At 37.5% G+C, this 18617-nt stretch overlaps 1 protein-coding gene across 5 annotated transcripts in view; it reads left to right on the top strand.

Moving 5' to 3' along the window:
* BIRC6 (baculoviral IAP repeat containing 6) overlaps window positions 1–13125 on the top strand; it is a 186006-nt gene extending 172881 nt beyond the window's left edge. For all 5 annotated transcript variants that reach the window (XM_049830566.1, XM_049830564.1, XM_049830565.1 and 2 more), the window contains exons 69-74: window positions 404–621; window positions 1301–1462; window positions 2982–3059; window positions 7233–7421; window positions 11278–11412; window positions 12375–13125. In XM_049830566.1, the coding sequence (XP_049686523.1) occupies window positions 404–621; window positions 1301–1462; window positions 2982–3059; window positions 7233–7421; window positions 11278–11412; window positions 12375–12554 (962 nt within the window). In that variant the 3' untranslated portion in view covers window positions 12555–13125. The remainder of the gene's footprint in view (window positions 1–403; window positions 622–1300; window positions 1463–2981; window positions 3060–7232; window positions 7422–11277; window positions 11413–12374) is intronic.
* Window positions 13126–18617: the final 5492 nt, after the last annotated feature.

Below are 18617 nucleotides of genomic sequence, written 5' to 3'. Positions count from 1 at the left end.
TTCACTGTAATTTTTTATGATTCTCTAATAACACTGCAACCACCACACAAGTAAATACTGCTGGCAGTCTGCTTCATGCTGATTCCTTTATTAGCATTATTATATAGTCAAAAGTATCATTATATTCCTGGTCTGGAGTAGCTGGTAGCTTTCCAAATCAGAAATGGTATACACTCAAGTTGCATGGGAAAGCTTGTAAATTTACTGCAGAAATTAATTCAGCCCAGGACCATTACTGTTTTGTTTTCTGTGATCACTGTTAACTCACAAAATACGTATTTTTTTGCATTAGTATAATGCAAATTAAAGTTTCCTGATTTTAATACTCAGAATCTGTATCCAAGACTAATCCATTATTAATTTCACTGTTTTCCTGATGCATTAAAATCTTCTTCTCTTCTAGATACATTCGAAATGGTTTCTGAAGATGATGACGGAAAATTGGTTTTTAAAGTAAATTACCACTACATGTCTCAGGTAAAAAATGCAAGTGATGCCAACAGTGCTGCCAGAGCCCGACGTCTTGCTCAAGAAGCTGTGACTCTTTCAACCTCACTGCCTCTCTCATCTTCATCCAGTGTTTTTGTACGTTGTGATGAGGAACGGCTTGACATTATGAAGGTAAAGAAACAAAGTTATTTTTATTTCCCTCTTTCAGCTTGGCATATAAATGTTTAAGAAGATGCCTTAAATATTTAAAAAAAAAAAACTACCAGAAGTATTTCATGTGTACTTTAATTGCTGTCCAAACTACAACTTAAGTGGTAGTATTTTAGAGTCTGATCTTGACTTCTTAGTAACTTGGCAGGGGGTTGAGAGAGTCCATCTACCCCAGGAGTGCTCCTTTAGCCAAGGAGTCTTCACAGAACAAGGTTCCTTGTCCTTCAGCTATTTTGAAGGGAAAAGTTTGATTTTTGTTACTCCATTATGGTCAATATACATCTTTGCATATGACCATTTAAGTTGATTAAAACCAGTAGGTATGGAGAAGTATCTCTGGACCTGGAGTTTGAAGAAAAATTCTATTAATAGCATCCAGTAGAGGGTAGAGTTTTAGCTCCTTCTGTTTTGTTTTCCATTTGTAATCTGGAGACACGAATGTTAGCAGAGGGCTTTACTTACCCAGAGTATCAAAATGAACAGATTGACAGCCTGCATATGATTATGATGTCTAATGGTATTTTCTGATAAGTAGCATGTGGAAATAAAATGCTTCATAAAACTTACAAAAATCTCTCAACTGTATGACAAATATAAGGGTTCTTTTGAAAACTGTCATCTTGTTTTTTTACAATGGTAGGTTCTCATTACTGGTCCTGCAGACACCCCTTATGCAAATGGTTGCTTTGAATTTGATGTGTATTTTCCACAAGACTATCCTAATTCCCCTCCCCTTGTGAATCTGGAAACAACTGGAGGCCACAGCGTGAGATTTAATCCAAACCTCTACAATGATGGTAAGGTAGGTCAACTTTGTTCTTGTGTATGGATGTAACAAGGAAGTGAAACGGATTAAACTTTTATTCCATTCGCAATGAAATGATCAGCCACTCCTAACATACTGGAGGAAGCCGTTTGGTTAAAACTGGTCTTCAAACTGAAATGAAGAGTGATTTAACAGTTTCAAATGGGAATGATCTCCTTTCTGAATACTCTTGGAGAATTTTAAAGCCTTTATGAGCTGGATTGGACCAAAAAGCAAGTAATTTTGAATTCTTTTCCACCTTTGCTAAATTAACCAGGCAGTAATCTATTGGCTAGCTGAAATACCCTTTCCATGGGCAAAGTATGCTTCATGTCAGCTACAAGTGAGTGTGATTGCCAAGTGCCTTGTCTCTCTTCTTCCATGTGAAAGTGCTTTTACTTGAGGGAAGATAAAGACTTTCCTTAACCTCAGTATCCTTTATAAAAGAAAATGTAACTCTAAAATATGGACTTAATGACAGTTTTCTCAAAAAATAGTAAAGCTTTTAGAAATAATATTTAAAGTTAAAATAAACAAGCTTTCCCCCTTCCTTCCCGTATCTCCTTGGTATGTTGTGGCTCATTCTAAAGGCTCCAAAAAGCTGAGAGTAAGTCAAGCGCATATCAGGCAGATGCAACTAATATTTATATTAAAAATCAGCACATGTGAAGTTCTCTACAGAGCTACAGAGATGGCTGTGTGTACGTCTCCACTGAAGCACAGACCCACAAAATAGCTTTGGCTGTAGCACTATGGCATTCCTTCAGCTTTTTTGTGGTGTAAACATTTAATCCATAGGCTAACGTTTTTCCCTTATTCCACTGTCATTCATGGGTTCCCCATGCTCCCTGTTTTCACAAGCTATAATATTCCTTTAAAGTACTAGACATTGGGTTTTCTCTTAACATGGAGAATGTAATTCATACTGGAGATATTATCTCCTTTTTTCTTTGCCTAGAATTAAGTCTTGGCAAATACTTCCCTCTACATTTCTTCTGTTTATTTTGTCTCTTTGTGTTCCCTACCGTTGATTGTTCCATTTCGTGATAAGGTTCAAGAACTCCATAGGCTTCCCTAAAGTCCAAATCAGTCATAAAAGTTAAGGAGTATTTTCAATTCCTTGATAGTCTGTTTGACAGAAACCACCTTTCACATCCTTAAGCAGAATTATTGTCTCTAAAAACCAGAACAGTAAATATTAGAACAGTATTTAAAGAGGAAACTAAAGAATCAGATACTATTCATGATTCATTTATTTTTGGAGCCACTAGAATCCATATGTTTTCCTTGAAGAAAATTAATCTATCTTGCCTTGTTCATTTATTAACATGCTGTTCTTGCTTATCCACATTATTTTTGTCTGCTTTTATTTTAAGTTAGTTTCATAGGAAACAGATTTGTCTTTTAGAATGCATTTATACAAAAGTTTGTCAAAAATGTTAACATTCTGTTTTGCCCAAGCAGAACAATTTTATCATAATATTTGTCTGTGGTATTAATAATGTCACCTTTTCAGGTGTGTTTAAGCATACTTAACACATGGCATGGGAGGCCAGAAGAGAAATGGAATCCCCAAACATCAAGTTTTTTGCAGGTGAGCATTTCTTCTTTCTTTTCAGTAGATGTCATTTAGGAGTAGTAAGTGGTCTGTCAGTCCTAAGGATTCTTTTTCTAATGCGTTTAAACCAGAATTTTCTTCCTCGAATAAGGATAAATAAGTCCAGAAAACGTCCTTGGAATACTAAAAAAGAAACACTGTAGAGTAGACAAGTTCTTCAAAGTGCTCTTTCCAACCAATATTTCTATTGGTCTTGTCTTGAAGAGCGGCTGTTCATGTGTGCAGCTTATTCCTGCACTGCTTGGACTTTGCTTAGATGATTTCACATACTTTAAAAAAAAAAAAGAGAGAAAAAAAAGACTGGAAGGTATACAGAAGATGGAGCCAGACACCTCTTAAAGTTGCAGAGCACTAGGACAAGTACCAATTGACACAAGATGGGACATGGGAAATTTTGATTAAATATTAGGAAAAATGTTTTCACTATGAGGGTGATCAAACACTAAGACAGGTGTCCAAGAGAGATTGTGGAATTTCTATCCCTAGAGATATTAATGTTCCCTCTTCCTTCACAGGTCAGTTAGGATTTGGAGATCTAAATTGTGGTTCCTTACATAGTGTAACTCTCCCAAGATACACTTCTTAATCAAGAGATGAACTGAAATTTTGGACTGTAACTATAAAATCAGTGTAGAAAGGTGCAAGTATTATGAAGTCTTATTTTCACTGAAGTCCTTTTTCTTAAATTAAAATGTTAAATTTGATTGTTAGAAATCTCATGCAGCATTTGAGTTTCAAATTTAGAAGCTCTTTTAGGGTTTTATTTGGAAAAAAAAAAGCTGTTGGAAAAAGTCTCCCCCTATACTGGGAGGAAAACACTTTATAGCTATTAAATGGAAAACAGCTGTAGGACTAAATAAATTGCTTGGAAAGAATTAAGCACTACATGGGGTTTTTTGGCTCAGAGATTAAACCATTGTCAGACCACCCAAAATACTTCAGAAATTAACTTTTATAACCCCAATGAAACTGGAAGATCAGTTTAGAGTTTCTCATTCATTACAATTATAATTCAAAGTAACAACTGGTTATAGAGACCAAGAAAGTACAATGCTGCATAGTGTCAAATTTCTTTACCATAGCTATTTAAAAATATGTATGTATCTAAAATACCAAATTTAAAAAAGCAAAACCCAACTACTTCCAGACACCATAGGTACCTGCAGCCTTGGACCCAAAGTACTCTACTTGGGCTTAGCACATTTGCATTAATATTCTGCCTTTTTTTGGTGTCGTAAGTGGCCATTTTCTTGCTGGAACCTGATGTGCGAGGCACATTCTGTATATTTTAATGCATTTATCCATATTTTGATTTTCAAGGGTAACACAAAATAGCCATGGCTGCTTCTTGTTGAATGCATGGCAGCCAGGGGAGACAATGTGATGATGTGCACAATACCATGTAACAGCAGCTAGCTGGAGCACCTGCCTGAGAAACAGAAAAACTTGTTTAATTTTTCTTCCCAGCCCAATGGGGGATGCTAGCTCACATTTCCCATTGCACAGCCATGTGCCCTATCCATCAGGATAAAGACTTAGCTGCCCTAGATTGCCCTTCTGTGATATAGTTAAAGCGCAGCAACTACACAACTACAAACAGAAAGTGTCATGGCACCAAAGGGGTAAGGGTGTGTTTCCGTGAGGTGATGGTGGGGCTGAGATTAACCTGCGTCATTCCACTGATTGTTGGGCTGTTGCTTTGATACAAGTTACTGGTTTGGCATTGTGTCTATGGAGTGAGTACACTTCACAGAGTATGGAAAGCTGGAATGCTTTTGTGCTGGCTTTGCTAAAAGAGAAGCTCTGAGAGAATGCCACGCTTAAGCACAGAGCACAACTAGTTGTTGGGACACTGCCCTGTGAGAGAACCAAAGTCCTGAATTGTTGCTGACACGGTGTTTGTCGGATGTAAGCTGTATGTTCTGCAAGTTCCAAGAAAAAGAAGGACTGTTGTCTTCCATATACAAATTCACAAACTGGGCTGCTAAATTAGGGAATGGCTTCAAGCTTTAAATTGTATCTAGTCTAGGAAGAGAGTCAGTTCCAGAAAAAACTGCCCTGACATTTTTAATCTACTGCAGTGGATGTCTTGCGCCTAAGTATGCCAGGTACTGGAAATGCCATTCTTTGGCATGAAACATATCATCAGTTTTTCAATATTTCAGGAGATGAAAGTGTTCATATCACTTTTTTGAATTCTTTGCAGTTCTGGAACTAGGTTTGTGTCTCAGAATTGTGATCCCTAAAATTCTTGCTGGACTTCGTCCTAAGTACATAAGAAAAACCTATCCTTCATTTTAAAAAAAAAAAAAAGTCAATTATATCTTTCTACCTACATAACAACATTTTTTGTAGTAACATAATTCTTATGAAGTACAAGTTGAGAGGAACGAACATTGTAATACTGGAAAAATTAGCAAGCCATCAAATCATGAATATGCAGTGCATACACATCTGGATTCTTAAGTGCCCTATGTATCTAATTCTTTGTTTTATATTAGGAGTATTTGGGTATATAGTTAAATGCCTTGTATGTATGTTAGCATCTATTCCCACATGTACTTGATAATAAAACTGAAAGGGGGAAAATAGTTATTTCCTTATCACTGAATATTTGGTGCTTTGTTGATATAGTACTGAAAACATTTTTTTCTTAATAGAAATACTGAGGTTTTGTTTTAATGGCACATGACACACAGTGTTGTATGTAAAATCTGAAACTAAAGGGCTAAAAATATAAGTACATCAATTGAATGCGTTTGAAAGAAAAAAATTGGAGAGCATATATACCAAGATGAATTTCAGTGGTTTGCATTTCACCTCCCTTGTTCCTTTTCCATCTAGTTCAGAATTAGAATTAGTAAGCTCAGCCACAGGAAAAGTTCAAGAATTGTTGACTGAGAACTTGACAAATACTTTCTTTCACAAAAGGATGCAATCAGACATCACTTCCTTTAAACATTTTATTTATATTCGTATTTTTGTTAATTTTTAACATATATTTGTCATTTTCTCAGTTGTAGAACACAGTCATAGGACTTATGTATTTAATGTGTAGTAACAGTTTTGGTTTGAAAGCACAGATGTTCCCTACTTGCATGTAGCCTGTATTACAATGACAGTACTTTGCCATAGAAGTGGTTTTGAAGTGGGATTGAGTGCACCTTCAGCAAGTTTGCCGACAACACCGAGCTGTGCGGTGCGGTCACCACGCTGGAAGGAAGGGATGCCATCCAGAGGGACCCTGATAGTCTTGAGAGGTGGGCCCGTGCAAACCTCATGAAGTTCAAGAAGGCCAAGTGCAAGGTTGGGGCAATCCCAAGCACAAATACAGGCTGGGCTATGAGTGGATTGAGAGCAGCCCTGCAGAGAAGGACTTGGGACTGTTGGTTGACGAGCAGCTCAACATGACCCAGTGATGTGCACTCGCAGCCCAGAAAGCCAACCGTATCCTGGACTGCATCAAAAGAAGTGTGACCAGCAGGTCGAGGGAGGTGATTCTGCCCCTCTACTCTGCTCTCATGAGACCCCAGCTGGAGTGCTGCATTCAGCTCTGGGGCCCCCGAATAAGAAGGACATGGACCTGTTGGGGCAGGTCCAGAGGAGGGCTGTGAAGACAGTCAGAGGGCTGGAGCACCTCCCCTGTGAAGACAGGCTGAGAGAGTTGGGGTTGTTGAGCCTGGAGAAGAGAAGAATCCAAGGAGTCTTTACAGCGGCCTTCCAGTACCTAAAGGGGGGGGCTACAGGAAAGGCAGAGAGGGGTTTTCTTGTAGAAAGGAGAAGGACAAGGGCATGTAGTGACAGGACAAGGGGTAGTGGTTTTAAACTGAAAGAGGGTGGATTCAGATTAGATATTTGGAAGAATTTCTTCACTGTGAGGGTGGTGAGACACTGGAACAGGTTGCCCAGAGAAGTTGTGGATGCCTCATCCCTGGGAGTGTTCAAGGCCAGGTTGGATGGGGCTTTGAGCAACCTGGTTTAGTGGAAGGTGTCCCTGCCCATGGCAGGGGGGTTGGAACTAGATGATTTTTAAGGTTCTTTCCAACCCAAACTATTCTATGATTATCTATATAAGGTAAGCAAAACTATGTATATTTGTAAAAACAAGTGGGTGGCACATTTTTAATATTTATTTTCTTTGCTTAACAGGTGTTAGTGTCTGTCCAATCCCTCATACTGGTAGCAGAACCATATTTTAATGAACCAGGTTATGAACGATCAAGAGGTACTCCAAGTGGTACCCAGAGCTCCAGAGAATATGATGGAAATATACGACAGGCAACAGTCAAGTGGGCAATGCTTGAACAAATCAGAAATCCATCACCGTGTTTTAAGGAGGTAGGTTTTGTGAAATGCAGTAAATATCTTGTTTGTTTATTTTTCTTGTTTGAGTGTTAAGATTAATGCAAGTATTTGGAAACATCATGCATGAGATGTCCATTTTAGCCTCCTTTTTATTCCTTGGGGCAACTGACTCTAGAGACTGAAGTGAATAAGGATGCACCTGACTTCACAGATTCTTTTCTGGGAAAGGGGAATATACACAAATTGGGACTGACCTGTAGGGAGGCTGGTGCACAGTTTGATAAAACATGGTTCATACGGACAGGCTCATTCTTCATGCCAGGTGGTACCTTTTACATTTCATGTGAAAGCTGTTGATCAGCCTTACAAATGGGCACTCAGTGTTTTGTCAGTCAGCATATCTAACAGGAGGTATTTTTCCAAGAAACACGAATTTGGCACAAGTATTAGAAGCACTTTGGATATACCAAAACAATGCAAATTGGAAAAATACTTTAAAACAAATACCAGCCTGAATGTAATTTATGGAAGGATCCACAAAGTATCTGTGCTAAACTAGAAACCTATGCCTTTGAAAACAACTGTCTTGATGCTGGTAGAATACTAACCTTCATGCATTCACACTATCTTAAAAAAACTTACTTGAAAGAAATCAAATTTGTTTACATTCCTGAAAATAGACTAATTCACCTATAGTATCATAGAATAATTTAGTTGTTAGGGACTTCTCTCAGCATCTCTAGGCAAACTCCTTTCTCAAAGCAGGTCAGTTAGATCTCAGGGACTTGAACATATATGAGAAAGGATTCAAGGAAAAAAGAGTTGAAGATACACTAAGTAAGAGAATCTGTATGAATATTAATGCAAAATGGTTGATCAAACATGAGTCATCTCACAGTAGTACCAGCAAATACTTAGAGAAAAACACATTTTACTCTGAACTACTAAAACTGTTGCCTCTTCTAAATTGAGGTGTGGAATCATTTCGTAGCATCACTTATGTTTTCAATTGTCTGCATACTAAAATTCTGAAAAAGCATAATTATTTTAGGATTATGCATATTGCTAAGTATGGCATCTGAGTGAAAAGGTAGTCTCCCATCCCTTCCTTGCTGTCCATAAAAACATTGAATGCAAAAACCTTTTTCCATTACAATTACTGTGTCTTGTGGAACAAGAAACCATAGACACTTCACCTGCATGACAGGAGTTAAATATTTTATCCACATGCAGGTGGAAAATGATGTGCAGTGTACTCTGGTGTCTTGAATTAATGAAGAAAAACACGTTGGTTATTCTAAATTACCTCTTGATGTTTTACTCAATAAGTTGAAGACCATGGTAAAAATAATATCATAACACATAATCAAATAACCTCTGCTAATAGGTCCTTTTTCCTAACTAAATGTAACAGTTTCACTTTAGCAAAAGAAGTTCTCAAATTACAGTAAGTTGAAATTAATTGAAGATACCAGGAGGTGGTGGGCTCCCTGACAATAATGCTCCATCTTTCTTTTCACATATACAGTAGTGAAGGATATGCAATTATTACAGTATTTGGTAAATTAATCCCAGTTTGCTGTTACTGCACTTTTCAAAAGAATCTCAGCAGTACTGTGCTTACTCTGCAGCTTAGCTTTTTTACTACTCGTATGAAAAAGGTAGCTTGTAAGCTGACATCCTGCCCCTCTTCAGGAAGGTAAAGTAATAAGGTGTATCCAAATGGTGGTGGTTCAATGGAAAACCAATCATCCCCTGAGAACAGATGATTTATGCACAGCACATGTTACCAAAGGCAGTTGTTGAAAACCATACAACTACTAGTGTTTCTAAAGGTGGTGTGCAGCTAGGACTGAGTTAAGCTAAGCCACACACATGTAAAGGAAAAGTAGCATTAAGAGGTAGATATCAGTTTGCAGAGGTATCCTGAACATTTGAAACCACCTTCTGTTACCTGTGTACCATCAAGAGTTTTGCTGCATGGAAGAGAACTGGCCAATACTTAAAAGCTTGCATCCAAATTGTTTTGTTCTGGTTTAGGTAACACAGTTTTCCTCATTTCTGAAGATACAGTTTTCTATTTTACCCTGTGTTGAGGTCTTTAGGACAGTATGATGAAATCCTCAAGATTCTGAGAAGAAATTTGAAGCTATGATAGCCTGCTTCGGTAAGAAGTTTGAGGCTAAGACAGCTTGCTTTTGTGTTAAAAACACAATCATACTAGCTTAAGCTTGGGGTCCTACCAACTGCCTATCAACTTGTGCAACATGAGAACTCCCTTTCTACTTCTCTGAATACATATTCCCCATCATTATGTGAAGTGGCATGTATCTTTCTTTACATATCAAAAAATGGAAATTATGAACTGGAGAGCATTAGATTTTTCTCTGATGCAGTAGCTGAATTTTGGAAGAATGTTAAATTCCATCTGCAGCCCCATCCAAATGAAAATGCATCTCTTGTATAGATTATCTGAGCACTTCTCTGAGAGACTAGCTTGTTGTTCAGTTCTCTAGGTTTTCTGTAGAGCTGTGTTAGTAACCTTAGCAATGATGATCATTCAGTAACATAAATGCAAAGGCTGAAAGTGCCTGAAAACTGAGGTCTAAGAAATAACGTACATCCCTCTCAGCTCCTAAGATCTTTTGCCTTCACGAATCTGAGTTGTCTCCCCCTTCAGTGTTTCAAATGACAGGTAGGCTCAGGAAATCTAAACTGCCAGTCTTTGGGACTTCTTCCAAGCTCCATTATGGATATAAGGAGTGCATCCAGAACTGGAGTCAATTATGCTTTCAATATGCAGTTCTTCTTTAGATAGATAGTTAATATTCTCTAACCTCTAGATGGAAAGATGATTTTGTCAATTATGTTGCAGTGTTGCCAAGAACTCTGTCCTCAAAATTTCTTTGATTTTATCGTTTCTTTTACCAGGCAGAGTTTTAGAAAACTGTTTAAGACAAAGCCAACACTAAGTAGAGTTTCACAACTTTGGGGTTTGATTGGTTGTTTTTTTTAAACTCAAATGTGTACAGAAATACCAAAATTACTATGCAATCAAATACTGGTTCCCATGCGAACTGTAAGCAGCTCAACTACTATTGCCTGGGAATTGTAGTGTCCCCAGAGGGGTGCTGCCTCTGCCTAGGGACTGTAACTGTAACAACTTCCATAGCAGCTAGTATGATCCCTCTTCTCTATGCAGAAGCATGTTATTTTCCTATGCTCATACTGTTGACAGTGTTTCTGCTTACCTGTTTTCTGTTCAGGCAGCAAGTGGTTAATGATAGGGGAAGACATGGTGCTTATACTTCCTGCCTATGCTTCTTTAATAAGGACTGTGAAAGCAACAATAAAAGCCTTAATATTGCATCTGAGTAACCCTGCCCCTATGCAAACATAAATGTCCATACCTAGTGGCTGCATAGTAAGATAATCTTTGAACTGAAGAATGCATCTAATGTACTGCCATCACTTTTTCTTTTCCCTGCTGTGAAACTGTATTTCTGGCACTCATTTACCCTTCACCCAGATAACACAGGTGAACGCTGAAATGGCAGGCTGCACATAAATTGTAGATTCATACAGACTGGAGAAGATGTCCAGGCCAACCATCTCCTCAAAACAGTATCAGCTGAATTCAGACCAGGTTCCTCAGGTCTTTTTCCAGTTGGGTCTTGGAAAACTCCAAGGACAGAAATTCCACAATGTATCTGCAACCTGGTTCAATACTGAATTATCCTCATACTGATTTGCCCCTCCCCCCCCCCCCCCCCCCCCCCCCATATCCAGTTAGACTCATAGAGGTCTTGCAGATTTTGTATTGTTGAAGTATATGGTTCTTAGAACACAATGAACACTCTGTTCTTTCATTCTGAATGTTTTCTTCCAGGTCATCCACAAACATTTTTACTTGAAAAGAGTGGAGATCATGGCTCAGTGTGAAGAGTGGATAGCAGACATACAGCAGTACAGCAGTGACAAACGGGTGGGCAGGACTATGTCACATCATGCAGCAGCTCTAAAGGTGAGAATCGCTTTTGTAATTTTATGTTCTTCAACCAAAAGATGACAAATGGCAATGAAATTGCGCAGTAACTTTAAAACATGTAAACAAACATCAGTTTCCCAACTCTCAAGAGGGAAAGTGTATGTGCATGCCACTTTCTCAGTATCTTTTCTACAAGTTAAATTTTCCTTTAGCGCCTATCTTGCCTATTTTTATATAAACAGTTGTATAAGATAGAGTTTATTTTGTTAAGATAAAGTTGTACTACAACCAATTCCTTGCCAGAAAATAAGCTTTTTGAATAGACAAGCACAGGTACTAAACTGTGATCCATTACAATTAATTTTACCCTCTGTTAACTTTTAACAGTTATAACCATTATAAATGTTTTCTTCCTTCCTAGCCAAGTACTATCATTTGTGTATTTTGTGTCCACATAGACAACAGACTTATATTTTTTTATTTTTCTTCCCCAGAGGAGCAAAAGAAATTTTTTAAAGGCTTTTATTGCTAGACTTGCATTCTTTCAATGTGCCTGGTCTTCAAAATGAAGTTACTGTTAGTTACTATGATCAGTGTACAAATCTCTGTATATCTGTCTCTAACAGATCTCATCACGAACTCTTTACAAATTTACATTTTTACTGTATGACCTACCTAATAGAAGCCAGTTTCTGCTGTGATCACAGAACACAGATATGACTCAAGTGCAAGCCAAATAGCATAGTATTTATATTGATGCACTTGTTTGCGGCAGTTCTGTTTACTGCCTTTAATTTGTCCCTAGCAGCACTTGCTAATTACTGTTACTGCAAGGACAGTACCAATCCTTAAATACAGGGAAAAAGTTTATCCAGTCATTGAAACAGTACATTTAAACCTTTTCTACTTACTCCTTTTTTTGCCTTATTTTGTCCAACATTGTGAAAAGTATTGTTTTAACTATGGTCTTCCACGCTGACTTCTTTTTGTATATTCAGCGTCATACAGCTCAGTTGCGGGAAGAACTTCTAAAACTTCCCTGTCCTGAAGGATTAGATCCAGACACTGACGACACCACAGAAAAATGCGGTGCCACAACAAGCTCAGAAGAGACTATGTTGCACGAACAGGTTAAACCCAGCAGTAGTAAAGATATCCCCACTGATTTCAAGTTATGAGGTTGCATTGACATGGACTTTCTAGACACAAAGGCTTTGAAGCACAAGCCAAATATGTCAATATTTGTATGTAAGAAGCTAATTATGTAATAGGTAATGAAATTGAAACTATACTATGCCCTTAAGGTTATACAGTTTAATTCAAGATGATCTTTTATTTACCTGTACAAGAGTGTAAACTTTTTTGTGCTTTTATTTTTCAATTGTGCGAACCACTGACTGGTATGTTTAAAAAGTTATGTATACAAGAAATGGATAAATCACTGATATATAAGGGAAACTACCTTAGGAAAGAATGTTTACTGAATGTTTATTTTTTTTTTTACTTGTAGAGTGAGGGCAGTTGTAACAAAGAATATATATTGGTCATTCTTACAGCTACTATTTAAAGTCAGAAAATTTTCACTGAATTTGATAGATTTTACGTTTGGCCATATATTCATGCTCATATTTGATTCTAAAGAAAACCTCCTGTATACTTCAATAAACGTTAAATGGACATGATCCCTCTTTTATGATTTACTGGTACATTTTTTAAATAAACTGCCATAAAAGACGTTCTAGCTGAAGACTTGCACTTGTATGACTGATTTCATTACAGTCAACGTATTTAATTTTATGCTTACTAATTCTAAAATGCGGATGAAATAAATGCACATGGTTTTACCTCATGCCAAAATTTGGACTTCTGAATTAATCTTTTGTTTGGCTATTTTATGCAAACTAACAGTATTCTAAATTTCTTAAGGGCTATTCTGAAACAAAGTCTTTTCTCTGTTAATGTCTGATTTTTACATAATCAACTGTATTCTTAAGTACTGACAGGGGCTAATGACGTGCCACACAGGACTCTCAACGTTCTGTAGTTCCTACTGTATAGATTTATTTCCAATTTTATACTTGCAACCACACATCCCTAACTAAAAAGGGTAAGGGATTTGCTTGATTTAATAATCAAGTCTCGCTTTCAACATAACATACATTACTATCACTGTTCTTAATTTTTGAGCGGTCCTTGAAGGACTGAAAAATTATTACTGGTAATTACCTCAGACTAATAATCTGTTGTATTATAAATACTATAAATCAGGCAAAACCGAAGCTTTTTTGTTTTCTATTTGTTCTTTGTTTATAAGTATCACGCTGGAATTTTTTCACTTTTTGTTTTACAATGTATTATTGCTAATCATTAAAAATGGCACCAACTGAGGTTGTGTTTTTATGCTGATGGTTAACAGACTTTGATAGTTATGACCAAAGTACAATTTTTCTGTTACATTGATATGTTGTGTTAATCCAAGGCCTGTCCTGATTGTACATACCTCTCAGAAGAACAACTTAGGCACATCTGTGTTACTTCAGGGGATCATTAATCAAAAAGCAAAACAAGCAGCTCCTCTGCCAGAGCTGCTGGTAAATACATGAAACAGAGTTTATGCTACATAGTCAAAGCGTTAGAACTTCATCAGTGTTAGAACAGCACTGCGTTTTTCTAGATGGCTATTTACTTCCCTTCTATTACTGTACAAAATGACTGTGATGCTCTTTTAAAGGCTCCAAAAGCAAAATTACCTGCTGACTTCCAACTATATTTCAGTTAGTGGTTTCCATTAAATCTCTTCATTTAGTGCTTAAACTGTCTAGCTACAGGAGCACAGTCTTTTTATAAAATTCTGTCACTTGCAGCAAAACGAAATGTATCAGACCTGAAGATCCTCCTTAAACCTGAAGACTTTTTTTACCATTAAAAAACAACACTGAAATAAAAAGTACCTAACTTGCATTGATTTGACATTAAGAGGGTGGCTAACATGATTGTACCATTTTCTCTAGTGTGTATTTATGGTATCATAGCAATGCTAATGTGAAGTTACTGCTGCTTAATTAAGCAGATGTAAACAGCTACATGGGATATTAAACTCTAATTTGTATCCACATACCAATTAGCATTTTTTTTGCTCTAACCTGAGCTAGAATGGTATTGTACCAAATTAATGCAGAGATTCAATCCTTAATAACATGCAACTATGTTACAGTGTAGCAAGTAAACTGTGAACTTGGCAACAGACACAAAATTACATTATTTTCAGGGTTTTTAGATTTAACACACAAGGTAGCTATGTTACTTTGCAGTAAAACCACAGTAAAACCTACGATGTATGTTGACAACTGAGTATTTTTTAACCAGTTCCCTCATCTTCTACGATTTTATGAACCTGAATAGAAACCTGTATAGATAGATGTTGTGGTTTAACTTCAGCCAGCAACTAAGCACCATGCAGCTGCTCACTCACTCTGCTCCCCGTCCCCGTTCCCCCCCCCCCCCCAAGTCGAGTGGGATGGGGGAGAAAATTGGGGAAAAAGAAGTAAAACTAGTTGGTTGAGATAAGAACGGTTTAACAGAATAGAAGAAACTGATAATGATAACATTAATACAATGACACAGTAGTAATAAAAGGATTGGAATGTACAAGTGATGTGCAGTTCAATTGCTCACCAACTGCCAACCAACACCCTGCCAGTCCCCAAGCGGTGATTCCCTGCCCCCACTTCCCAGTTCCTATACTAGATGGGATGTCCCATGGTATGGAATACACCGTTGGCCAATTTGCGTCAGCTGCCCTGGCTGTGTCCTGTGCCAACTTCTTGTGTCCCTCCAGCTTTCTCGCTGGCTGGGTGTGAGAAGCTGAAGAATCCTTGACTTTAGTCTAAACACTACTTAGCAACTGAAAACATCAGTGTTATCAACATTCTTTGCATACTGAACTCAAAACATAGCACTGTACCAGCTGCTAGGAAGACAACTCTATCCCAGCTGAAACCAGGACAATAGATCACAGTTTCTAACCCATCACATTAAAGTCCTGTGTTTTAACTGTTAAGCTGTTTTTGTAGAAAATATTTTTAAAATCAAGAGAAATTACTTTCAAAAGTGCAAAGGGCATCAAACTGCTCATTAGATTGTCCCAGAATTTTACCCCTTTTTTTTGGTCCTGCCTTTGGCCCAAGATTCACCAGTGCCACCTTGCCATGCAGTGTAGAGTGAGATGTTACCAGCCGTTAGAATCACTGTAGCCACTCTGCCGAAGGAAGAGTGCACCACGTAGTAAGTCACAGACAATAATGCCAAGCTTTTATGACTGACTGAATCTACACTACCTGCTGAAGAGGGAACAGCTCAGCAATCTATGAGATCTTGTGCTCCGCAAGAGCAAACCACTCATTACACTGATTGCTGTGCATAAACAACTGTTCTGTTTTGCAGTTGTAGACAGTACTCTTCATATACAGATATGAGTAATACCTTTGCAAGATTTAGTGGTTTCTTCTGGAACTTCCTTCGGGTAAAAGATGTGTATATCTGTATGGATTAATGCTCTTCTGTAATCCTACCGCTGCTATACAGGAAAAACCAAAAATGACAATCTAGAAGAAAACCAAGAAAATTTGAAACATAAGAATGCTGTAAACGACTTCTAAGTCCACGCCAGTAATTATGTTTGTTAGATGTTTAGCTACTAACAGAATAAAGTATGTGTGACTATAGATGGACTAGGTCTACAGCAGCCTGTTGGGCTTTGTTTGTTGGGCTTTGTTGCTGTTTTTCTTCTCTAAATCTTTGACATAAATTCAAGGTAGAGATTGTGTGTGTCTGCTAGTCTACTCTCCTTTGCAGCAGGTAAAATCATGCCAACACAGGTAAGGCACTGGACTACTGATAGCTTCTAGGGAGCTTCAGTGTGAGTGCATCATCAGAGTGTGGTTGGATGATGATCTGTTAAGCAGCAAAAAACACACAATGCAGATAATAAATGTACTACACTATTATGATGGTTTTAACATGTTTGCTGTATCAAATAGGGCATTCAGTTTCTGGCAGGAATCACATTGTTAAGAAAACATTACTACAAAACAATCTTTTGTTCCATGCAACTATGTAAAACTGTACATAGGATGTTTATTAGCGCAGCTTTTCTTCCCCAAAATGTTTCTGGTGTTACATAAACAAATGTTCTATTTTACATCCTATAACAAACAACTTGATAAGCACATAACCATATTATTAATTTACCTTGTTTACCCTTAAATATCTGAACACAAATCCAGCTGACCTACATTTAAGCCAGGACTATGCTATGTTACTCTGATTCCTGTGAAGGAGAATTATTTAGGCTTAGGTTTTTAGTTGGAGTTTCTCAGGCATGTCATCTTCATTTCTTACGTCTATGCTACCTTTGTATTAGTGTGGATTAGAAGTGTTCATGGACTTGCCTCCCTGGACTGTCAACTCTCTGTAGTTAGAAACAGAAATTATAAGTATTTTTTCAATGGAAAGGAGACACAGATTTACCTTTATCTGACCAGAAGGAACAAGTGTATGTTATAGACGCTATTTCAGATATATGCTCTTTTTTTTTTTTTTACCATGTATATACAGACATACATATTTACGTGTGTATAAATGCATCAGGTCTGGCAGTTATTAGTCTTCAGAAAACAGTTTTCTGAGCTTTATTTTCCCTTTCCTTTTCCACAGATAGTGACATTAGGTGGAATGTGCAGGCATTTATATCAGTCTGAGCTTTCTGAAATACAGTAAGCTGAATGGGGACAAAAGCAAGTTCTATAATTACTAAACCAAATCACAAGTAAAAACATTTCAATCCACGGAGATTTTGTTGTTACTGTTATTTTATTCTCATAGAACATGAATGCAGAAAATACAATATATACCCAGTGAGTTACTATAGTAGAACTCTAAAATAATCTCATCACTGCCTCTATTTTTAATAAAGGCTGTGAGAAAACAAATCCCAAACCACAATGCTCCATCTTGATTGAAACAGTTCTGCATATTGTGACCTGTCATCTCTGCAGGCTGCAATCTCTTCTGTGCGTCTTGCCTCAGAAGCAACTTTTTGGCTCTTGAAAAGTGATAACATGGTCCACTTAGTTCTCCAGCTGTATTAATGCTATTTATCCTTTACATTAAGAGTGCCTGTAACCGTATCATTTAATAACACAACATCATCCTCAAATGTCTAGATAATATTAATGCTAGAGTTGGTAATATTTCTGCAATTCAGGTAGATAGCAAAATTTTGCTTTTAAGGTTGTTTAGTTAAAAGTCCAGAAAGGAAAGAAGCAGGCTTTTAATCAGTCAGAGACCATGCAGGGCATCTTGCAGCCCTGCTTCTGATGGGAAGATAGGCGAGTTAATCTTGGGAGCCAGTGCAAGCACTGCCCTAAGAAAATCTCCTGGGACTAAGAAAATAAATGTTACTGTCCCCCTCAAAGACATTTAGAAATGAGGTGACTGTGGTGAGACTTGCACACAACAGAAGTTGTTAAACCTTGAACGTAATGCCCAAAATCATACTTAAATCAAATATAATTGTATATTTGCAAAAATAACAAGCAGGCTGATCTACTGTGGTTGCTAGAGCAACAAGGCAGATGTGGTTTTACATGAGGAACATCTCAAACATGCCATATCTCACCCCATTTAAAAATTTGCAGACACTTTCCTGTTGCCATTGTTGTGCTCCATACTTCCAGTTTAACCACTTACTGCATTTTTTTAAAATTTGTTTGTCCTGCACCTCCATTCATTGTTCTCTTCCTCACCTACCCACCCACATCCACAGCCATGCATGAAGCCTTCAGTTATAAACTCTTTGCCTAAAGTTCTATGGGTAGAAAGCAACCACACACCAGTCCCCTGATAGCAAATATAAGACATCTTAAAAATCCACCACAAAAACACAACCCTCTCCCACCAGAAAATTAAAGCAAACTAAAATGTCATAATAAAAAAAATCAGTTTGCCATTATTAAAGACTGCCTCTGTTGCTTCATTAAGCATTTTCTCCTTTACCAGAACAAATGGGTAAAGCAAAATTGGACACACACACACACCCCGTCTTTTCTGTTTTCTGTCAGGCATTTAAACAAGTACATGATTCAGAAAAAGAATACCAACAGAAAATGTCTTGCAACCTACTCCTAAACAATGGTTTGGATGTCTCCAGAAGTCCTGTTCTCTCACCTTGAAACTCTTTA

The sequence above is a fragment of the Accipiter gentilis genome, chromosome 28, assembly GCF_929443795.1.
Source record: "Accipiter gentilis chromosome 28, bAccGen1.1, whole genome shotgun sequence".
NCBI classification, from domain to species: Eukaryota; Metazoa; Chordata; class Aves; order Accipitriformes; family Accipitridae; genus Astur; species Astur gentilis.
This window is presented reverse-complemented; position numbering and strand designations above follow the sequence as displayed.